Raw genomic sequence first — 22,496 nt, 5'->3', positions numbered from 1 at the left:
ACAGTGTCAAGACGTGTACCCTAGCCCATGCCAGTCGGGGACTGAGCTCACAATATAATAACGATAAAAACTAGATTCATCTCGTTGGATCTACAAAATTTTTGAATCTTTTTTGTACTGAAGACCCTTTAAAACGATGGTGAAGAAACCCTCGATTTTATAGTTTAAAACTAAAGGATCCTAATGTTATTATTAGAGTCAAACCTATAATCTATACTAAACAAAATATAAACTTATTCTTGAAACAATGCTTAGATAATTGTTGGGGATGCCTCTTAAAAGCAATTCCACAAAGGTTTTAACTAGAATTCGAGCATCATATTCAACAAACTTGCGAACTGTAATTAGCAATGGTGAAATAGCTTTTCACATGGCAATTCCCATTTGGTAAGCAAATAGACCCAGAACATTGATACAAGCAAACAATAATCTTGATGATGATGCAGATGTGATCGAGACGGCATCACCTCACGAATCTGTAATTTATGTTCGCATGGTAGAATAAGCTTTTCACATTGCTAGAAGCACCAAGCCGGAGAAAAATCATCGACAAAGGCTTGGGATCACCAGGATACCATGTACATGAGATACAACGTGGCAAACAAGAGAATTTTGTCATGTCAAGGGGGGAGTGGGGGGAAAAACACACCAAACAAGCATACAGTTGGGTGATATGCCTCTCACCTAACCCTGCATGCTGAAGGGCCGCCAGGAGAACAATTTGGGTTGGGAGATCGACAACTGGCACCTGGACCAACGTTGTTGGCAAACCTGTGATGCATTCTGTAATTTGGCATTCCAGCCATCGCAAATTGACCACCACCAGTAGTTGACGATGATGATACTTCCTTCACACCATCACTACAACTTTGTAGAGGTTCCAAAGTTTCAACTACGTCACTCATTAAGGGCCTTGCTTTGGGATTCTGGCTCAAACAATAGTAAGCCAAGCTGCAGGCTTTCTGTGCTGCTCTTACCGAGTACTGATTTTCCAATCTAGAGTCGATTATTTGCAGCAACTTCCTCTTGTCATTCAGTTTTGGCCGTGCCCAATCTACCAAGTTCTGCTCCTTGCTTGGTCTCGTCTTATCAACAGACTTTCTTCCTGTCAAAAGCTCCAGAAGAACAACTCCGAAGCTGTACACATCACTCCTGGCAGTCAGGTGCCCTACTCATTTCATGTACACCAGAAAAACAAGCACACATAAATTGGTACTCCTGAAGTATAGGATACATGAAATCTAGACACATCCACATAGCTTTCGTCATTCACTAAAGCAATAAAATTAAAAATATCTGCAATGATTTGACACAATGGTAAGCAGAACAAAGATAAAAGGGCAACCAATACAACTGAGTTCTACATTTACAAGTCACTTGTCGTGTTAACAATATAAATGCAGTTTGTGAAGGAGTTTGGAGCTATTATTGTTTTAAAGGTTTCAAATATGGCAGCTTTTAGGGTTTTGAGCAATGATCAACACAAAAAACGAAAAAGAAAAAAAAGAAGCAAAAACTAGAGGAAAACAAAATGCTCAACAAGGAAAGCACCTCTCATATTTGTTGTGTCTTACTTGTATTCCCTACTTATTGTTTATTATTAACATTTTTACTTGTCAAAAAAAAAAAAAAACTTATTGTTGGATATTATTGTTAGAGGATTTGAGTAATGATCAACACATATTGAAGTTTCCCAATCAAGTAAAATTCATGCTCAACTTCCACTCAGTGTAAACGCCAAATACCTTGTATAAGACCAACACCTCTCATTCCATCAACTAGTCCTAACCTCAGACTAGTTTGCGAAATTATGCGTTCTGACATCCATGCACAAAGTATTTTATTATACCTTACTACTTCATACTTTGTCATTCTGTCCAGCAATAAATATGAACATACTTCTATAATAGGAAGCAAAAGACGATTTTGGTTAAGAATATGGTAGAGGACCTTTCAGAGAGTACTACCAAGATGGCACCTACCACCCACCCCAATCCAAATCCTCTGTCAGTTAGCTTTTAGACTTTGTGTAGCAAAATACCATGCCCCAAACCCTAAACGGACATGATAGCTACGGTAAATGTAGAATTTCCCAAAACCTGCATACAAATTTTTTTACAAAACAAGACAGTGCAACTAATGGCCACATAACATCCTCAGCACATTCCCATCCACCAAACAATTCCAATAACCCATATATGTGACAATAAAATACACCACCATGTCTTAACATCAATCCCCCATAATTAAAACCACAATGATTTTTCTCTGGTTAGTGAACATAGTAGCCGAAGACCCAAAGATTTTCGATTGAATGCATCTGTCAGGTATCTTGATCTCTAAAAATTCAAATTTCCAAATTAAACCCATTTTTTTTTTTGATGAGTAAGAGAAATTTGAACAAGGTCAGATCCACTTGGAGACTTATATTAGCAATGAGGGACCTCTAACAAGTACGACCTTATTTGTACAAGATCTGTTCAATAGGCTCGTACCTCTGTATCCGTGATCACTAAGGAAACAGGGACCTCTTACAAGATAAAGACCCAAATTCAATTCCCAGTAGATTACATTTTTAATGGACAAATATTTCTTTGGAGTAAAACTCTGTCCATTTTTAATTATGAATTTTTTTTTTTTCTATCTTCCTATCGTCAATGTAGTTCTTGATAAGTCAAGCATTTTTTAGATATAAGGAAACTGTACCCGTCATCACATATTCAGGGGCAGCATAACCATAGGTACCCATTACTCGAGTTGATACATGGGTTTCATCACCTTGTGGTCCAGCTTTAGCAAGCCCAAAATCAGAAAGCTTTGCAGTATAATCCTGCAGAATCATAGGCAACCAGCAGATGAATATAAACAAATCATCCCCCTACCAAGAAGGGTGGTCAGAAGAGGTTTAAAAAAACACCAGTTAGGAGGAGGAAGGTAGGGGCAGACACCACTTACAGAGTCCAATAGTATATTAGAGGTTTTGAAGTCCCTGTAGATAACAGGCCTTTCAGCATTATGAAGAAAAGCAAGGCCTTTGGCAGCTCCAAGAGCAATCATCATTCTTGTGGCCCACGATAATGGAACAGCCGCCTCTGAAGGCCTCAGCAAAAGTCATATCAACTTGAGTTAACAAAAACATTGCCAAAACTAAGTAGAATGTCATAGCTTTAAATGATGTCAGAAATATAAATGACAAATTTTGATTAGCAATGCCTTTCCCCCAATAAATCATCAAAAGCACAGAAATTAGATTACTCACAATTTCATAAATTATTGTGTAATATGATTTCATTAAGGGTGTCTCAAGCGTCTTGTGGACCAAACCAGGCAAAATTGACACAGCAAGAAACTATTTGCACAAATATCATATGATTTTGTCACCAAACATCAGCAAGTGTCACAAATAGAAGTGCACAAAAAAATTATTTGACATATCTTCTGTAGTTTGATCCCTTAAAATTTTGCATATTAGATTCTACTGGTTTGGTTTTGATGCTCTCTTAAACTATCTATTTCATATATTTCACAAAGATCAAGAAGAAAATGAGGATAACTCTCATGTGGTCATCAAACTTTGCATAAGTTCCCATAAGATGTAGCATCCAAGGGTTGCTAAACCCTATTACATGGGAAGGGAAGTTCAACTGGCAAATATCTAACGCTCTTCACAAGGGACTTAGGATAGCTAACTAGATGCACAAGGAAACAAGTAAAACACAGAGACGATGGTTCAGTTCAGTATCATCTTTGAAAATGTTGAGGGCTTGATTATGTGTTCTAGAGATTAAGTTGAGTGGTGGAGGTTGTACCAACCCCTTAAGCTGTGAACCTGCTCCCCACCTTTTTGAGTATTGGATTAGACTTTGTTGGGGATAAATTCCACTCAATCCAATCCAAGGAGGAGATAGACGTTTAGCAACTACTCAAGAGAAATCAAAGAATTGGGATAGGACTCTTGGTCCAATCAAATAAGAAGAATGATCAGATCAGAAGTCTAATAAAATATCAGATTAGAAGTCTAATAAAAGATCAAAGTCCAATTAGAACTCTGATACCAGTTCTAGATCAACAAGGAGCAGGAATCCTAATTTAGGTTGGACTTTACCTCTTTGTCTATAAATAGGCCCATACCCCAGGTATAAATGAAGACTCAGTATTTTATGCATAAAACATTATTTTCTCACATAAGTTAATTTAAGCATTGGAGCAGGATCCTCGGAAGGGTCCCTAGTTTTTGTTGTTTTGCAGGATTATTGAGAAGCATGAAGAACATCAAAAGAACGTGCAAATTCACACCATATCGGAAACTGTACCAACAGTTTGACGTCGTCTGTGGGAAGCGATTATTCGTTCCTTATAAAAGAAAAAGAAGATCCAGCATGGTGATGAACACACGTTCCGGAAGCCAGACCAACCGATAGCACTGGAACCGATTATTCAGAATAATCCACAGCCTCCACCGCTCGGTGGAGAACAGGATCGCATAGCAGCGTTAGAAGCTTAGATTGAAGCCTTAAATGCAGAATTGTTACGCAGGAGACCGGGGACATGATCTTTGCTGCCATTTATCAGGGAATTTCACCCAGAAAGCCTTTGATGAAGAAGTTGGTCCAGAGGCAACCGAGTACCTTGCAGGGCCTGATGGATAAGGTAAAAAAATTCATCAATCAGAAAGAGACGTTGAAGTCTATGACCAGTTCTAGGCTACCCCGAAAGACAGCCCCGAAAAAGAAAATGAAAGAATTCAGAAAAGCCGATGGGGAAGAGCAAAGGCTGGTAAAGAAGTTTAAAGATTACAACTTTACACCTCTTAATGCCGAGATATCAGAAGACCTTATGGAGATAAAAAAAGACCTGGCATTTCGGGAACCACAAAAGATACAAGGTAATCCTCCTTACAGGAATGCAGGCAAGTATTGTGATTTTTACAAACAAGTAGGTCATTACACCGAGGTGTGCGTAACCCTAAGGTTGTTAATAGAAGAATTCATAAAGAATGGCAAGCTGGTTCGGTTCTTGGGAGAGCAACGGAACCAGCCAAGAAATAACAGGCCTCGGAATCATCGAGACTATCAGCCCCGAGATCAGCAGCCACGGGATTACTATCCCTGAGACCGTCCTCAGCTAGATAAGAGGCATCAGGAGAATGATCCCCGAGATAACATAGAAAGAAGAGAGGACCGAGGAAGTAGAAGCCCACGGCATAGAGAGCCGAAGCAACAGCAGAATCTGCCCGTGATCATGTAGAAAGGACTCTCGGGAATTTTAGGCTAGACTTTTATTTTTAGCATTTATGTTTGCAAAGAACTAGACTTTTATTTTTAACTCAGACTAGTTATAATAAAAAAGACAGAAAATTCCCCAAATTTTGGGAATAAGTATTTTCAGAATAAAAGAATAGAGCTGACTTAAGTATCGGAGTGTTCCCGGTCTAGGGACCGGGAACCCGTTGATGTCGCTTCTTTTGTAGGTAAAGCCTCTCGGATTAGTTCTAGCCGAGAGCAAGAAGAAAACTCTCGGATCAATCCTAGCCGAGAGTAAGAAGAAAACCTCTTGAATTAGTCCTAGCCGAGAGAAAGAAGAAACCTCTCGGATCAGTCCTAGCCGAGAGAAAGAAGAAGCATTTCGGATCAGTCCTAACCGAGAACAAGAAGAAAACTCTTGGATCAGTCCTAGCTGAGATCAAGAAGGAAGCCTCTCGGATCAGTCATAGCCGAGAGCAAGAAGAAAACTCTCGAATCAGTTCTAGCCGAGAGCAAGAAGAAAACTCTCGAATCAGTCCTAGCCGAGAGCAAGAAGCAAAGCCTCTCGAATCAGTCCTAGCCGAGAGCAAGGTGAGGCCTCTCGGATCATTCCTAGCCGAGAGAAAGAAGAAACCTCTTGGATCAGTCCTAGCCCAAAGAAAGAAGAAATCTCTCGAATCAGTCCTAGCCGAGAGTAAGAAGAAAAACTCTCGGATCAGTCCTAGCCGAGAGTAAGAAGAAAACCTCTCGGATCAGTCATAGCCGAGAGAAAGAAGAAATCTCTCGGGTCAGTCCTAGCCGAGAGCAAGAAGAAAACTCTCGGATCAGTCCTAGCCAAGAGAAAGAAGAAATCTCTCGGATCAGTCCTAGCCGAGAGCAAGAAGAAAACTCTCGGATCGGTCCTTGCCGAGAGTAACAAGAAAGCATCTCGGATCAATCCTTGCCGAGAGAAAGAAAGAAAGAGAGCCAGGGGGTCGGATTTAACCCTCGGATTTTGCAGGTTTTCAGGAGTTAGCCATTCCAAGAGACAGGGAGAAAACCCTAAAGAAAAACAAGAAAGTAATGGGAGGTAAGATTTAGCCCTCAGGTTTTGCAGATTAGCAGGTTTTCAGAAGGAGACAAAGCTCGGGTTTCCTTAGACATAGAATTCTCATTATTCAAGCAAGCTTCGGATAAGGGAATTGGGGGGTAACTGTTGGGGATAAATTCCACTCAACCCGATCCAAGGAGGAGATAGACGTTTAGCAACTACTCCAGAAAAATCAGAGAAATCAGAGAATTGGGATAGGACTCTTGGTCCAATCAGATAAGAAGAATGATCAGATCAGAAGTCTAATAAGATATCAGATTAGAAGTCTAATAAAATATCAAAGTCCAATTAGAACTCTGACACCAGTTTTAGATCAACAAGGAGCAGGAATCCTAATTCAGGTTGGACTCCACCTCTTTGCCTATAAATAGGCCCATACCCCAGGTATAAACGAAGACTCAGTATTTTATGCATAGAACATTATTTTCTCACGAAAGTTAATTTAAGCATCGGAGCGGGATCCCCGGAAGGGTCCCTAGTTTTTGTTGTTTTGCAGGATTATTGAGAAGCGTGAAGAACATCTAAAGAACGTGCAAATTCACACCATACCGAAAATTGTACCAACAGACTTGTTATCCGATAATGATAAGTGTAAAGTGTTAGAGTTAGATCAAGATTTGTTATCCGATAATGATAAGTGTAAAGTGTTAGAGTTAGATCAAGATTCTTCCTCTATGGATAATCTTTAGACTTGTTATATTAGTTTAGGTCTCTTTAGTCTTGTGACAAAATAGATAGTTATCAGTACTAGAACTCTTCATGTAAAAGATATCTAGTGTAACCTAGATGATCTATTCTCTATATATTCTAACACTGCCATACGATTGAAGTATGCAGTTTTACCTACATATCATAAATTCCTATGTGGTATCAGAACCAGTCAAGACTAACGTCTATAGCTGCTCCCACCTCTGAAACCGATTCTACTACCACCTCAAACCCAATTCCTATCTCCATCCCAATTATTTCTCATATTCCCATTCAGAATGTGCACCATCACGTCTTTGAAAAGCTAACCCAAGATAATTACATCCTATAGCAATTTCTCATGGTTCCGTTTCTCGAAGGCCACAACCTCTTCGGTTATGTTGATGGCACCTTCCCTCAGCCTCCAAAACTCATCCCTGACCGAACCTCTGGTCTCCTCATCCTCAATCCCAATCATTCTCCATGGTATCATCAAGATCGCATTATCTTCAACGCCATCATCTCCACGCTCTCAGTGGAAAAATTGCCCCATGTTATTGGTCTTACAACATCTCGGGAAGTCTGGGTCACTCTCGAAACTCTATTTGCTGTGCAGTCCCAATCCCGGATCCTCCAACTCAAGCAACAACTATCAAATTTGAAGAAAGATGCTCAAACTGTCTCTGCTTATTTCCAAAAAGCATAGGAAATTGCAAACCTCTTGGCTGCCATTGGTAAGCCCGTCGAAGATTCCGAATTAATCTCAAACATCCTTGCCAAACTGGGTGCTGATTATGACCCCCTTGTTACCTCTGTCACAACAAGGCAAGATTCTATCTCTCTTACTGATCTTTATGGCTACATGTTATCATATGAACTGCGTCTGGAGACTCACAAAACAACTCTTGAAATCAACATCTCTACTACCAACACTGCTCAACGTCAAAGTCCCAGCTATCCAAGGAACAATCGGGGCTCCAATACGGGCTACCGCAACACAAATTTCTCTCGTGGCAGGGGGCGTGGCTGTGGTCGAGGACCACCTCATCAATATTCCTTTTTTGGTCCGTCCCAACGCCCTACATGTCAAGTTTGTCACAAGCTAGGCCACACGACTGCCACTTGCTGGTTCCGGTTTGAACAAGGATACCAATCTGAAAGCTCTCCTCTGAATGCAAACTTGGCTTCCCTCCCTAATGCATCTGACTCTCAATGGTATCATGACACCGGATCTAATGTCCATCTCACAAATGAGCTGGCGAACCTCAATATGCATGCTGAGAATTACAACGGCACTGATCAGATCCGAGTGGGCAATGGACAAGGTTTGCATATTTCAAATTCTAGTCGTGGACTCTTACCCACTCCCTCACGTAATTTTCATTTATTCTCTTTTTCATGTTCCTCAAATACAAAAAAATCTTATATCCGTAAATCAATTCACACGTGATAACCATGTTTTCATTGAGTTTCACCCTACCTTTTTCTGTGTTAAGGATCTTCGAACTCGTTAGCCGCTCCTTCAAGGCCCGAGTAAGCTCGGCCTCTATCCATGGCCATCCCTTGTTGCTTCTTCTTCCCAGTCACCTGCTGCCTTCCTTGGTGAAAAAGTCTCCCTGAATTAGTGGCATCTAAGGCTTGGTCATCCTGCCTCTCCAATTGTCAACGAAGTTGTCCAGTCAAATAAATTGCCCGTGTCTTCATCAAAGTCCTCCTCCGTCTGCTCTCCATGTCAACAGGGCAAAAGTCACCGATTTCATTTCAGTTATTCACCTTCTATTTCAAATTCTCCCCTTCAATTGTTGTTTCTTGATGTATGGGGCCATGCCTCTGTAAATTCTGTAAACAACAATCATTTCTATTTAAGTGTGGTTGATGATTTTAGCAAATACACTTGGCTCTTTCCTCTTGCAACTAAATTTGAAGTGTGTTCAACTTTTCTTCGTTTCAAACACCTTGTTGAAACATTCTTCAATACTAAAATAAAATCTGTCCAAAGTGATAATGGTGGTGAATTTCGCCCACTTCAATCTGCCCTTAATTCCATGGGCACCTCTAATAGATTAAGCTATCCACACACCCATCATCAAATGGGAACTGTTGAAAGAAAACATCACCACATAGTTGAAACCGGCCTATCCCTTCTTGCCACTGCAAATGTTCCTCTTAGCCTTTTGGGATTCAGCTTTTGAAACAGCTACTTATCTCATAAATCGTCTCCCATCTAAAGTAACCAACCGAAAATCTCCCTTTGAGTCTCTCTTTCACACTCCTCCTGACTATAAATTCCTTAAAATATTTGGATGTGAATGCTGGCCCTTTCTTCGACCTTATAACTCTTCTAAACTCTCCTTTCGATCTTTCTCCTGTGTGTTTATTGGATATAGCAAACAAAATCTTGGCTATAAATGCCTTCATCTTCCCTTCGATCAAGTCTATAATGCAAGACATGTTGTCTTCAATGAAAACAACTTCCCCTTTTCAACTCCTACTCCCACTACAACATCTATTGTTCCTATAACACCTTCCTCGATCTCTATTCCCATTATACGCTCCTTAACTCCTCAATCTCCTGCCTCATGTTCAAATCCACCTCTGCTAACTTTTCCAAACACACCACTTTCTCCATCACCTTCACCTACAGTAAACACACTGCCCTCACCTTCTCAATCCGAGCTAGCCTCTTCTGCCCCCTTGCAAATTCCTCCAACCCGAGTCCATGACATAACCACTCGGTCACAAAAAATGATCTTCAAGCCATCCAAGTTCACTGATGGAAGGGTGAGGTACCCTCCTCAAGCTCTCACGGCTTCCATTGCTTCCAACGAAGAACCTATTTGTTTCTCTCAAGCCAGCAAACATTCGGCCTGGTGTGCAGCAATGAATGCTGAATTTGATGCTCTCCTAAAAAATGGAACATGGTCTCTAGTTCCATCTTTACCCTCAATGAATATTGTCGGCTCCAAATGGGTTTTCAGAATTAAAAGAAAAGCTAATGGCGAAATATAACGATACAAGGCTTGTTTGGTGGCGAAAGGGTTTCACCAACAACCTGGAATTAACTTTGCTGAAACTTATAGTCCAGTGGTCAAACCTATTACTATTCGTATTGTGCTTTCCATTGCTGTCTTTGCAGGTTGGGACATTCGGCAAGTGGATGTTAGCAACGCATTTCTTCATAGTCACCTTCAAGAAACTGTGTATATGACTCAACCTCCTGGATTTCAGCATCCTCAATATCCAGCAGCTGTTTGCAAGCTTCGCAAAGCCTTATGTGGCTTAAAACAGGCCCCCGCGCCTGGTTTTCGCGCCCAAGTACTCGACTACTTGATCTTAAGTTTACTAGCTCCAAATCAGACTCGTCTCTGTTTATATACAAAGCTCACGACATCACTGTCTTTGTCCTAATATATGTCGATGACATCATAATCACAAGCTCCCATCCAACATCCATCTCTCAGCTCATCAGTGACCTTCACGAATCCTTTGCCCTTAAGGATCTTGGACCTCTTCATTTTTTTCTTGGAGTTGAAGCTACATGGCACAATGATGATCTTCATCTTTCCCAACAGAGGTATATTCATGATCTCCTCACCAAGACAAACATGCAGCTTGCAAAGCCAAAGCTACTCCTATGTCGGCTTCCACTACTCTCAGCCGTTTTGATGGTTCTACTATTACAGACTCTACTCAATATTGAAGCACGGTGGGATCTCTTCAAAATCTCTCCCTTACTCGGCCTGACATTGCCTTTGCAGTCAATAAAGTATCATAGTTTATACAAGATCCTAGGGACACTCACTGGTCGGCAGTAAAACGTATCCTTCGGTACTTAAAGTCCACAATTTCACATACCTTCTGCATTTCAAAGAATTCTACAAAGCATCTTACTGCTTTGTCCGATTGGGCTAGTTGTCCTGATGACCGGCGCTCTACTTCCAGATATTGTGTCCTACTTGGTAAAAACATCTTATCTTGGAGCTCCAAGAAACAACCCACGGTGTCCCGATCTAGTACCGAATCTGGGTACAAGGCCATTGCGAATACAGCTGCAAAGTTAACTTGGATCCAAACAGTTCTTCGTGAACTTGATGTAATATCTCCAGAACCACCAATTTTGTATTGTGATAACATTGGCGCCACATATCTCACTTCAAATCCTATCTATCATGCTCGCATAAAGCATATAGAGATTGACTATCATTTTGTCCGAGATATGGTCGCTAAAAGGCTCCTTAAAGTATGCTTCGTCTCTGGAAAAGATCAATTGGCCGATATCCTCATGAAGCCACTTGTTGCTGCCCGGTTCATCATGTTCCGATTCAACCTCAACGTTCATCCTCCCACGTCGAGTTTGAGGGGGCGTATTGGATTAGACTTGTTATCCGATAATGATAAGTGTATAGTGTTAGAGTTAGATCTAGATCAAGATTTGTTATCCGATAATGATAAGTGTAAAGTGTTAAGAGTTAGATCAAGATCTTCCTCTATGGATAATCTTTAGTTATATTCTATTAGTCTAGGCCTCTTTAGTCTTGTGATAAAATAGATAGTTATCAGTACTAGAACTCTTCATGTAAAAGATATCTAGTGTAACCTAGATGATCTATTCTCTATATATTCTAACACTGCCATACGATTGAAGTATGCAGTTTTACCTACATATCATAAATTCCTATACTGAGTACTTATGCTCATTGTCGAAACCCCATTTTAAACCACTTAATTATGGTTAAAGGAGTTCTTGACTTTGCGACCAAATATGGAAATTTTGGTAGGAGCCCCCAGAACAAAATTGGACTCTTTTGACCAAATGCACAAATTCCCCCAAGTTCTTATTGGCTTAGAGAAGTCAAAAATCAATCTTTCACACTTATTGATTGGTAGCTCCATAGTCTCACTGGTCCAAGACCTAGAACCACAGTCTGGAGCCTGAAGGATCATACAAGCCTTTCAGGTTTAGGAGTTAGAATCTTCCTCTGAAAATTAAAATTTTTTGAGCCATTAATATAGTTCAACCCATGAATCACATGGAGATCTGATTCTCAGTCAAGTGAGACACCTTAATATCCTTTTTTCAAGGTCAAGCCCAAAATCCAACAAAGGCATTATTCTTTTGACTTGTTTTTTTTCACTTTATTTAGTCATGCTTTATCTTGTATTGTTCATTGTTATGCCTATCTTTCTTTCTTTTCTTTTTTTTATGGGCAAGATAAAATTCATTAAAGCTAAAAAAATATACAAGAGAAGGGGGTGGGGGGCCCCTACAAAAACCCCAATAAAATGAATACAGAGCTCAATAAAAACATTAAAAAAAAAAAACTAGGAATGGGCAAAAGAATTGATCTGGTCCAATGCCTTCTCAACTGAAAGCCAAGAAACATTGTTGTGCCTATCTTGCTTGATTCAATTGAAACTGGAAAAGGCTATATTCCGTCAACAAAGACCCGCTCTTAGGCCAGGAGAAAATGGGTGAGTAAAACCTTATTATCCAACCTAACCCCATAACCACCACTTGGTTTTCAAGGGCTGGTTCTAGATGAAGAGCTCTTTTAAAAAGAACAACAATAAGAGTGAGAATAGTGAGAATACTATTATTACTAATAATAATAATTATATCCTGCTCAGAAAAAAATAATAATATTCTTTAAAAAAATAATATTTTCTTTTTTCATTAAAAAAAATTAACAACTCTCCTCTCTTCCTTCCAAAACAAATATTGCTCATCCCTTTGAAAATCGGGATCAGACCTCTCATGGACCACAAGGAACCGTGGTTCAAATGATTCCCAATTACTGGATGATAAAACATGACAGATTTTCATTAGCTATGTCATCCTAAACTACTATAAACATTTCACTAAAGCAAAAAGAAAGGGTGGAACGAACAGTGTTCCAGAGGTAGAACAGTACTTTGGGATCTAAAACTCTTAGTGGACGAATATCGTGTGACATCATTAAGACTCATACAGAAGGGGAAGCAGATATCTACCAATTACCCTTCCCTCCCCCCAAAATTACCTCACTCTCCTCTCAAATTGCAGCTCTCAACCATCTTATGTTAGCTTCTTACGATGCACCTCATCCTCCAAGAGCAGGCGTCCATAAGGTTCAGTGCATAGAAGCATGCAATACTATGGCTACATTGACATTGCCGTCATAAAAAGAAGTAGCTATCACACCTGAATGTTACATTTGCGAGTTCTTACTTGGTCAAGAAGAACCCCAAAGAAAAAAAAATGTGGCAAAAGAAAAGTAAAATTCCTAGGGCTGTAAACATCTCTCCAATGGAAGGGGAAAATTGAGATTTCCAAAAAGACTACGGAGAGTAAGAATTATGGGCGCAGAACCAGTTTTCTGGTGGTTGCAGGAACACTGCTTTGATCAAGTTATCAATCCTTTAACAGCTAATCACAATGCCAACAAGATCGGTATAGAAATAAATAGAACTCCGCAGAATGGGGGGGGGGGGGAGAGTGCTAAAACTAATAATAAGATAAAGATGTGCATACTTCGAAAGAGGTGATTCTCAAGGCTGCCGCGGAACATGAATTCGTAAACGAGTAACCTGTGGTCATCCTCGCAACAATATCCAATCAACTTAACCAGATTTGGATGCCTCAGCTGGCCGAGAAAGTTAACTTCGGTCTGTTATAATATCATACAGAGAAGACATATAAATACGTGACGAAACGGAAACAGATAAAGAAAATAAATGTGGAGGAGAGAATAGAAGAATGATAGGAAAAAAATGAATCAAAAAGGGAGGACAGAGAGAGAGAGATTACAAGCCACTCTCGGTGCCCCTGAAGGCCCTCCTTGTTGAGAACCTTAACGGCAACAGGGAGGGATTTGAGGCCAACCCTGACATTCTCGTCGATGTAACCCTTGTAGACGGTGCCGAAGCCACCTTCGCCGAGAATATAATCGGAGCGGAAGCTCTTGGTGATAGTCTCGAGCTCGTATAATGTGAAGGCAATCACGTGGGTATAGAGGAGGGCATTCTTTCTGGAGTCCTCAAAGTTGCGAGGGGTTGAAGGATCGCTCAGATCTGACACCGACCGATTGTGCTTCTTGTCCTTGTCCTTGTCCTTGTCGGCGGGAGTGTGAGCGGGGGTGTTGCCATTTTTACTTAACATGTGGAGCTGTTGAACTGCTCAAATTTAAAGATGAAACAAAAAAAAAAAAAAAAAAAAGAGTTGTATCCATCACATTTGAGCTAAGACAAAACTTCCAGCTGAAATGCCCTTGAATTGAATAACTTATAGTGGAATTTAGAGAATTAACAGTGGAAGAGCTATGAAAAATGAGTATGAGAAAGAAAGAGGGAAAAACAAAGCCCTAGATCTGAACTGAAGAGGGGGGTAGGAGGAATTGTGAGGAAAATCAGTAATTAAAAGAAAAAAGCAAGGAAAGGGAAGATAGAACAGAACAGACGAAGCAGAAAAGCAACCTTGAGCATGGGAAACGACAGCAGATTCCTCCCGAGTGCCGCAGTTGCCCATCCTCTTTGTGCTCTGTGATGTGATTGCAATGCAGCTGCAGCGGCTGACTTATTACCACTGATGCTACAAGTAATGGCAGTGGCAGTAAGGCTACAGAAGAGGACACAGTCGTTGATTGTACAGCAAGAGTAAGTGCTCGAAGTGGGAGTGTTTGCTGTTCTGATGGACCAGACCAGAGTTTCATTCTTCAGTGCCTTTTCCTCCTCTTCCTTATTTTTCCCCAGGCAAATGCAAATGGCTATTTTCTATAATAATCTCTCTCTCTCTCTCTGTGTACCGTGACTTTCTTTTTAGTTAGTAAATTTGAAAAAATTAATAAGAATCAATATACATATTTATATATGGGAGGGAGAATACACCAATAAGTATACTAGTAAACCCATACAGCTAAAGCAAACAACTTTTGCGGGACAAACCACTTCCCATCATTCTTGTAAAATAATAAGAGACGTCGCTGTTCAAAAATAAAATAAAATAAGAGACGTCGATAGCTAGAATCTGTGGTCTGCTTCCCCCATCCTGCAGAAAGCTTCCCCCTTCGAAGTCAGTGTTGCCGCTCCCCCCCCTCCCCCTCCCCCTCCCCCGGCATAGTTTTTTGGTACCTTTGGCCTTCCTGGACTAAGGGATCTTTTGGTCCTCCTTGGGTTTTCTCAATGGAGGTTTGAGGTTCCCAGTCTCTATTGTTGGGGAGTTTTTGTTCCACCCGGATTAGTTCCGGCGATGGGTTTTCGTCCCCCCGGTTTCAGATCTGGCAGTGGCTGTTTTGGTCCTCCAAGTCCTAGCGGACTTGGGAGGTTTGTGCAGTGGTTTTTCCGTTTCTTATTTGTTGGATGACAGGAAATTATTTGAAAGAAGGCCCCAGGGGATGCTTCCGCCGCTCGTGTCTTCGGCGGCAAGGTTTTGGTTCCAGATCTACAAAATTCTGCCGTTCTCAGGTCGACACGCGCCCTCCAGCCTCGTTCGCCGCCGCCTTCTGGTCTTGCCGCCACGTCGTAACGGCCGAAATGATCACCGGAGCCTGGCGCGTGGTTCTCACGTGCCCGAGTGCTTTCTCTCCTCGGCTTCGCGTGAGAGCTACGCTCCGTCCCGTTTGGCGTGTTTGGTGGTTCCGGTGTGCTGGGGTGTTACGGGTCTTGGGAGGGTGAGGCTCGACGGTGGCACGTGTGCCACACGCGCCGACGCTGACGACAGCTCCTCCGACGGGTGCTTCTGTTTGGGTGGTTTTGTTGTTTTTTCATATTGTACTTAACTTTTGCTCTGTGTCAATCTTTCCTAGTCATTGCTTTGTGCATAGATTGTTTTGACCGACACCATAGCGCAAGTAGCAGTTTCTATGTTATCGCAGAGGTACCTTTCTGTTGGCTAGGCTTATTCGTAACAATTGTTGGTATAATCTGTATTTTTAGAGTAACTGTAACTGTAACGAGGTACCTATAATGTTAGTCCCTGTGTTGTTCTGAGCTTGTCTCAGTTTGATGGTTTCTGAGCTTTGTCTCAGTTTGATTGTAATCTGTTACCCTCTAGAGTGATTAATGAGATTTCCTCTTTTCCCTTAAAAAAAAAAAAGAAAAAAAAAAGTATACTAGTAATAAAATAAAAATACCAAATAAATAGAAATATAAAAATCGCCTACAAAGTTGTCTCCAGTTCCTCTTCGCTGCAACAATCTGTGGCTGTGGGACCACTCTGTCACGGAACCGCCTCCACATTTCTCCCGCTATTTACTGTGTACCCTCTACAATTCTACGTACTACTCTATCAACTTCCTTCTTTCCTTCCGGCGTGGTTGAAAGATATTGGCCAAGTCGGAGTCAATTGCTCCATTTTTTTTGGATTAACTATTGCTCCATTGAGGCCACCGCAACTAGATTCCTATAATTACCAGCGATTGTCATAAATAAATTAACCATTAAAATCTAATAATTACTAACAATTGTGCTAATTAAGCCGCTCCGTGGTTGTTGGAAAATAATAATAGTGATGACTTTATAAGGATAATAGTGACTTTATCAGTAAAGGTGACGATAACTTTATGAGTAAGTATCATAACTTTCACAATAATCGATCATCACTTTTATCAATAATGATAGTGATCGAGAAGAAGAATAATGAAAAGAAGTTCAAATGACATGTAGTATATATTAACAATAAGAAAATAATTGTAACATTAATCCAACCAATCACATAAAATTAATGAACAAAGATTGAGTGATCAATGGAGACATGATGTGATCGGGTGATATTATTGCAATAGTAAACGACATAATCTCAAATCGACAGTCATTGAGCATATGACAAATGTTGAGTCATGTATTGATGGAAAAATAAAGTGTTATTTTTCATATTTGATCGTATAAATTAATATTGAGAATAAATAATATGGTGAGATAAAAAATAAATAAATTAAAAAAAAAAAAAAAAAGAAGAAGAAGAAAGAAAAATTCCTTCTCTTTCCCTCGATCTATATATGTTTTATCTTGCTTGGAGTATTTTGACCAATTCCCTATATATGCTTAATTGGAAAGTATCAGTCTAGCAGCAAAGAAAATTGGAAAAGGAAATAAAGTTTTCATATATGATATGAATGAGCAAAATGCTTTTTGTTTAATTATGGATGATTTTGTGTTGTGGTTGCCCCTGTTACATTGGGTTGTGTTGCTCTTTAAAGGATATTGACATGGAAAAGAAAATTAATGAGTTATAAGATATCACATTTTCACATTGGGTAGATGGCAATCACGTTGGGTGAACAATTCAAAAGGAAATGAGGGAAAAGACTTATCATTTTTACCTTGGAAAGTGTATTTTCACTTTGGGCAATGGGGTTTTTAATGGGTAGCTGAGAGAAAAAAATATTTGCTTTAACAAATAAACAGTTTTGAGAGTTCATTACGTACGATCTTTGTCCCTTAAAGTGTGGAAGTAGATGAGAAAGCAATTTACAAACTAATGTGCATTAATATATAGTTTAAAATATATGAGAGGGTAACTTGTTAGGCTCGATAAACTTAGTTGAAATTTAACTATTCAACTTGGTGCATACCACTTTTTTGACAGATTTCCAATGATCTATTTACCATGTCTAGCCACAATATGTGGTCACGATCCGACAACAGAGCTTATTGGACCACGTCCCATGCCTTCCAAATCACAATTTTTTTTCCCAACCCGCAACTCATTAGCTTGATTCGTGGTTGGAGAAATGTGTATTGAAAACTTAAATAAGCAATGGACAAGTGGATTATTGCAATAAATTGGTCTTTATGTAAACCACTTAAACACTTGTATAATGTCATGCTTGCACTGCACTTGTGCTATTATGACTTTTTTTAAGGAAGAAGATGACTCATGGGTTATAGCCCATCTTTGACCTATATTCTCCCGTGGGATATGAGCCCAATAGAATATGAGTACTATTGATGGAGATCTTGCAAGTTTTTTTAATGAGAACTCATGCATACCCAATAGAATATGAGTACTATTGATGGTTATACTTGTTATATTTTGATTGATGCTGACGTGACATTTGATGATTTTAGCTAAAAATTTGGACCCAAGTTGAATGTAATTACCTATTTGTTATATTTACGTACTACATGCAGCTCTCAACAAATTTTTATACCAAATAAAACTTATTATTGCAAATCGGTGTAACATATGTACTGATATTACATTTTCTCCTGAATTTATCTACTGAATAAGCGGGCTAAAGTCGAGGTGAGGATCAGTTGACAAGGCCAACCTGAAGGTAGCCTGAACGTAGCTCGCCGTTGAGCACGAGGCCCAACAAAAGCCTTAATTGTTCTTGTTCCGACTCGAAAAAGACAAGGGAAAAAAAAAAGGCCCAAGAACAAAGATGTCGTTCTTTCACTCATTGCTTCATGTATACCCTTATCCACATAACACACTCAGAACTCAGAAGCCAGAAGTGAGACTAGCAATGGCTACGGCGGTAGTGGTGGACAATAGATGGAGCATGGCATCTCTAAGGTCTACACTTCCTTCAGTGGCAGTGTTTCCCCATACTCACCCTTCCTTTCAGATACCGGTTGTTGCATTCCAATCATCGATCACCACCATCATCGATCATCTCTCAACCTCTCCCGTCGTCCCAGAACCTAGGAGCTTAAGGTTCCTTACACAGGTCTCTCTCCCCTAAATCCTCTACTCTCAATTGGCTCCTCAGGTAAGTTATCTCCTTCCATTTCTCTACCTTCCCTTTTCCATCTAGATTTTTGCATATGTATTCTCTCGTAGCTTATAAAAGGTTGGATTACCCGACTTCGATCTATATGCAAAACCCAGTTTTAGTTTTTCATGTATTCAATTTTGTTTTTCTATTTTTCCTTCATGTGGAATTCCCCATTGACGCTATAAATTTTTATTTTGCCAGGAAAAATGACAAGGTTCATCGATTCCCTCCAAACCCACCAGCTCGATCATCCCTCATTCCACGTTCGTGGAAGTAACATTTGTTACAAATGTAATTTGCTCTTAACGACTTATATGCCTCCGATCCTCGCGGACCACGCAGAGTACATAGGTTATGAATATATATCATTTCACCATTTTTGATAATGGGTGCCGGTTTTTAGCCATGAGACATGGCGCGCAGGCAAGTTCCCAAACTTAACAGGTCTCCCGACCAACGACGGGTGCTCCTGCGAGGCCTCACCACTCAGCTCCTTAAACATGGTCGGATCAAAACCACTAGGGCAAGGGCAAGTGCCATGAGGAAGTTTGTTGACAAGATGATCACACTAGCTAAGGAAGGCTCTCTTCATAAGAGGAGACAAGCTCTTGGCTTTATCTACGAAAAACAGATTGTGCATGCCTTATTTGCGGATGTTCCAGACAAATATGGGGATAGAAATGGCGGTTATACAAGAATCATTAGAACGCTCCCAATGCGAGGGGATAATGCGTCCATCGCATATTGATAAGTACTAAATATTATATATTTAGACCCTGGCCTTTAATTTGTATTTGTTAAACTTTTAGTTTTATTATTTTTTAATATTTGTTGTTAGTTTTGGTGTTTTAGTGTTTTGCATGACATTGAGAGAAAATAATGTTTTTTTAAAAAAAAATAAAATTGCAAAGAAGCGGAAAAAAATCATCTCAGTTTGGCTTATTTTCATCGTGATTAATTTCAAGAAAAGTACAGAATGTAGAGAGAAATATATATATATATATATATATATATATATTATGTAACGATCCCGGCATTCATTTAGGGAGATTTAGGTAATTTCAATAACCATGGACAATTATTTTTTTTCTTTTAGAGAACAAAATTTTAAATTTCATTAATTCCTTCAAATATTGATCAATGATTAATTAATGACCAAGAAAATTTTAGAAGCTGTTTTTAACGAATTTTTAATACGGCCTCACAATTTGATATTTTTCTCAAATCTATAAAGAGACAATATTTGTTTTAAATAAAAATTTCAGACATTTACGAAATTTTACCCATTATCATTATTATATTATTTTCAGTATATTAAAAATACCCCTCATTCCATGTAAACCCTAAGAATAAAAGAAAAGAGAATGAAATAAAACCCTAACCCTTATATATATACCCATTAGCCATCATACTTTTCCCCTCACCACAAAAATTGTCCACAAGCTACCTCTTCCTTTCACTGTGCGTACGAAGGTCTGCAGGTATATTACCTTGTCTATTTTCTTGTTTTCGTTTTGGATCAGCTATAGCATCCTCCCCATGTTCCTTTCTTTTTCTTTTTTTTGCCAACCATAGCAGGCCTAGAGACTAGAGGCATGACTTCATTGACTTGTCCTTTTCCTTGTTGCTTTCTTTTCCTATTTTTTTTTTCTACAGCAGTACGTGATGCCAACCTTTGTTTATTTTAATTTATTTTTTTTCCTGCCTTTTTCTTTCTACTACCTGCTACAACAAGACCATTCCGTCTTCATTGTTTTATTTTGATGTTTCTGAATCCTAGCCATAGCATACACTATCACGTGATTTTCTCTTTAAGAAACTATTGGTTATTTTCATAAGCATGGCGTCGTTGCAGGGACATAACTCTTTCCCCAGAATTCCCAAACCGTTTGATTTGTACATGTCATCTATAAATTCTTTTATATATATATATATTTGAAACTCTCTTTTCAGCTAGAAGTCTTGGTTAGGATAATATACATACACAGATTATAAGACTATGTTTTACTTGCCATGTATGCCGAGACTTATTTATAATAGTGTAGTATATGTGCTACTTTGATCACAAATTTTAATATGTGGTTTCATGATTTCATCCAAGAGTTTTGAAAAATATTAATATTAATAGTAATAATTTTAAGTCCAGAAATTATGAATTTATAAGTCTTATTGTACATTTTTATTGTGCTACTTTAAAAACCAATGATATTTTAGTATCTTAATTGTAATACCTCTTCTTAATTTTAACTTGAACAAATAATATTTTTAAGAATATTTTTTGTATAGTGAGCTAATATCCTATTTTATGAATATGACCTAAGAGGTTACATGCACACTCAAATGCGATTTAATTATAGCAATAAAACACTTAAAATCGTAATGTCAATAGAGATCAGAAAGCCGGGATGCGTTGGATTCGATTCTAGTTAGGATTTGCATTCTAGCCTAGAGCTGATATAGTTAAGTTTTATCAATTCAGGTATATGTTATTTCAGAGCAGTCTTTTTAGTAGTAGTATCGAGGTAAGGGATCCTCTACCCCTTCTCAAATTGTTTTATGTCATATTACTTTATTCTTTTATTAGCATATTTGCAATTAATTGTTCTTGTTCTGTATTTCAAATTATATTGATGCATGAAGGGCTGTTTTAAAAATAGTTTTGAGATAAAAGTTGTCGGTATAAATGTTATTCTTCAAATCACAGTTTTAAGAGAAGCTTTGCTTATAAAAGATTTTATAATTATTAGTAAATTGCTTAGTTGGTTCCTGAGACGGGAAGTTACAGCTTTTTGAAATTAATGAGAAAATTAGAGTAAAAACCCTCCTACACATTGTCTTAAGAGTTATCAAAGGAATAATTACAATTTATGAGAATGAGATTTTTATAAATGAGGCATGTGTGTGGAGGAGACTATTATTTTGGCCCCAGATATATTCACAGAGATTTGCAGAGTTTAAGCTCGGTACCGTTGCTTGGATGGAAGTGCAACCGCTGAAGGACTTAGAGAATGCGGTAATCCATTCCTATGTCATGCTAAGTGCACTTCAATTAATTAGTTGACGGGGCAGAGCCTGTGGCCACAGTTTACCTGCCTGAGGTCGCAGTAGACTGCGCAACCCTAGTACACATGGCGTAATAGTGTACATGAGCCCTATATATGAGAAATCTTAATTGTTAACGGGTATTTTATGTGTTAAGTAAAATGCCGAATTTTGAATTGTGTTCTAGAAATTTAGATTTCAAGTGTATTTTAATAATTGTTTTAAAGAAAATGAAGTTAACTCAACCGTTTTATGGTTGAGGGTTGTCTTACTGAGCATTTCTCGCTCACCCCTTATTTTTGTTTTGTTTTCAGGTTAGGAACAGAGAGACCTAGGCGGCAGGGATGGGATCTAGGCTAGCAGTAGGATATTATTTTTCTGTTACCTTAATAAGTGCACTCGCAAAATAAATCCAGTTTTCCTTTGCATTTTCATTTATGGTATCAAACAGTATTACTCTTTTCGAAATAAACGTTTTCGCATTTATTAAAGCTCTGAGTTTTAAAATTATTATTATTCTCTTTATTTAATTTATTTAATTCAGCATATTAGCTAGGTTGTTGGCAGACCTTACGAATCTTTGCAGTTTGGTGTATGAAAATGGACGAACCTAACCCTTAGCGGTTTGGGGGCGTTACATATTAATTATAGAAAAAAGTTGGAGGAGGCGTGAGTGTATTTTGAATCGAGCAAAGAGTTGTTCTAACCTGCACCTAAGCTACTAATCCTAAAATCATG

The 22,496-nt window shown here is 39.0% G+C and overlaps 1 protein-coding gene and 1 pseudogene across 1 annotated transcript; one reads left to right on the top strand and one right to left on the bottom strand.

The window, feature by feature from the left end:
- Positions 1-233: 233 nt before the first annotated feature.
- On the bottom strand, positions 234-14,810 carry LOC133872825 (probable serine/threonine-protein kinase PBL8). The gene is made up of 6 exons (XM_062310444.1): positions 14,473-14,810; positions 13,808-14,172; positions 13,532-13,667; positions 2,956-3,092; positions 2,707-2,830; positions 234-1,168 (listed from the first exon to the last, which is right to left on the bottom strand). Exons 1-6 carry the CDS (start codon positions 14,522-14,524, stop codon positions 681-683), a joined length of 1,302 nt encoding a protein of 433 aa, XP_062166428.1. The 5' UTR covers positions 14,525-14,810; the 3' UTR covers positions 234-680.
- Positions 14,811-18,417: 3,607 nt separating this feature from the next.
- On the top strand, positions 18,418-19,491 carry LOC133872826 (large ribosomal subunit protein bL17c-like; annotated as a pseudogene).
- The last annotated feature ends 3,005 nt before the right edge of the window (positions 19,492-22,496 follow it).

The sequence above is a fragment of the Alnus glutinosa genome, chromosome 7, assembly GCF_958979055.1.
Source record: "Alnus glutinosa chromosome 7, dhAlnGlut1.1, whole genome shotgun sequence".
Classification (NCBI taxonomy): Eukaryota; Viridiplantae; Streptophyta; class Magnoliopsida; order Fagales; family Betulaceae; genus Alnus; species Alnus glutinosa.
Note: the sequence above shows the minus strand (reverse complement) of the source record. Positions and strands in the feature narration are given on the sequence as shown.

Coding starts and splice junctions, on each gene's coding strand:
- LOC133872825 (XM_062310444.1), bottom strand. CDS start 14,524: ATGGGCAACTGCGGCACTCGGGAGGAATCTGCTGTCGTTTCCCATGCT. Junction 14,173..14,472: donor TGTCGTTTCCCATGCTCAAG/GTTGCTTTTCTG, acceptor AAATTTGAGCAG/TTCAACAGCTCCACATGTTA. Junction 13,668..13,807: donor AGGGGCACCGAGAGTGGCTT/GTAATCTCTCTC, acceptor ATATTATAACAG/ACCGAAGTTAACTTTCTCGG.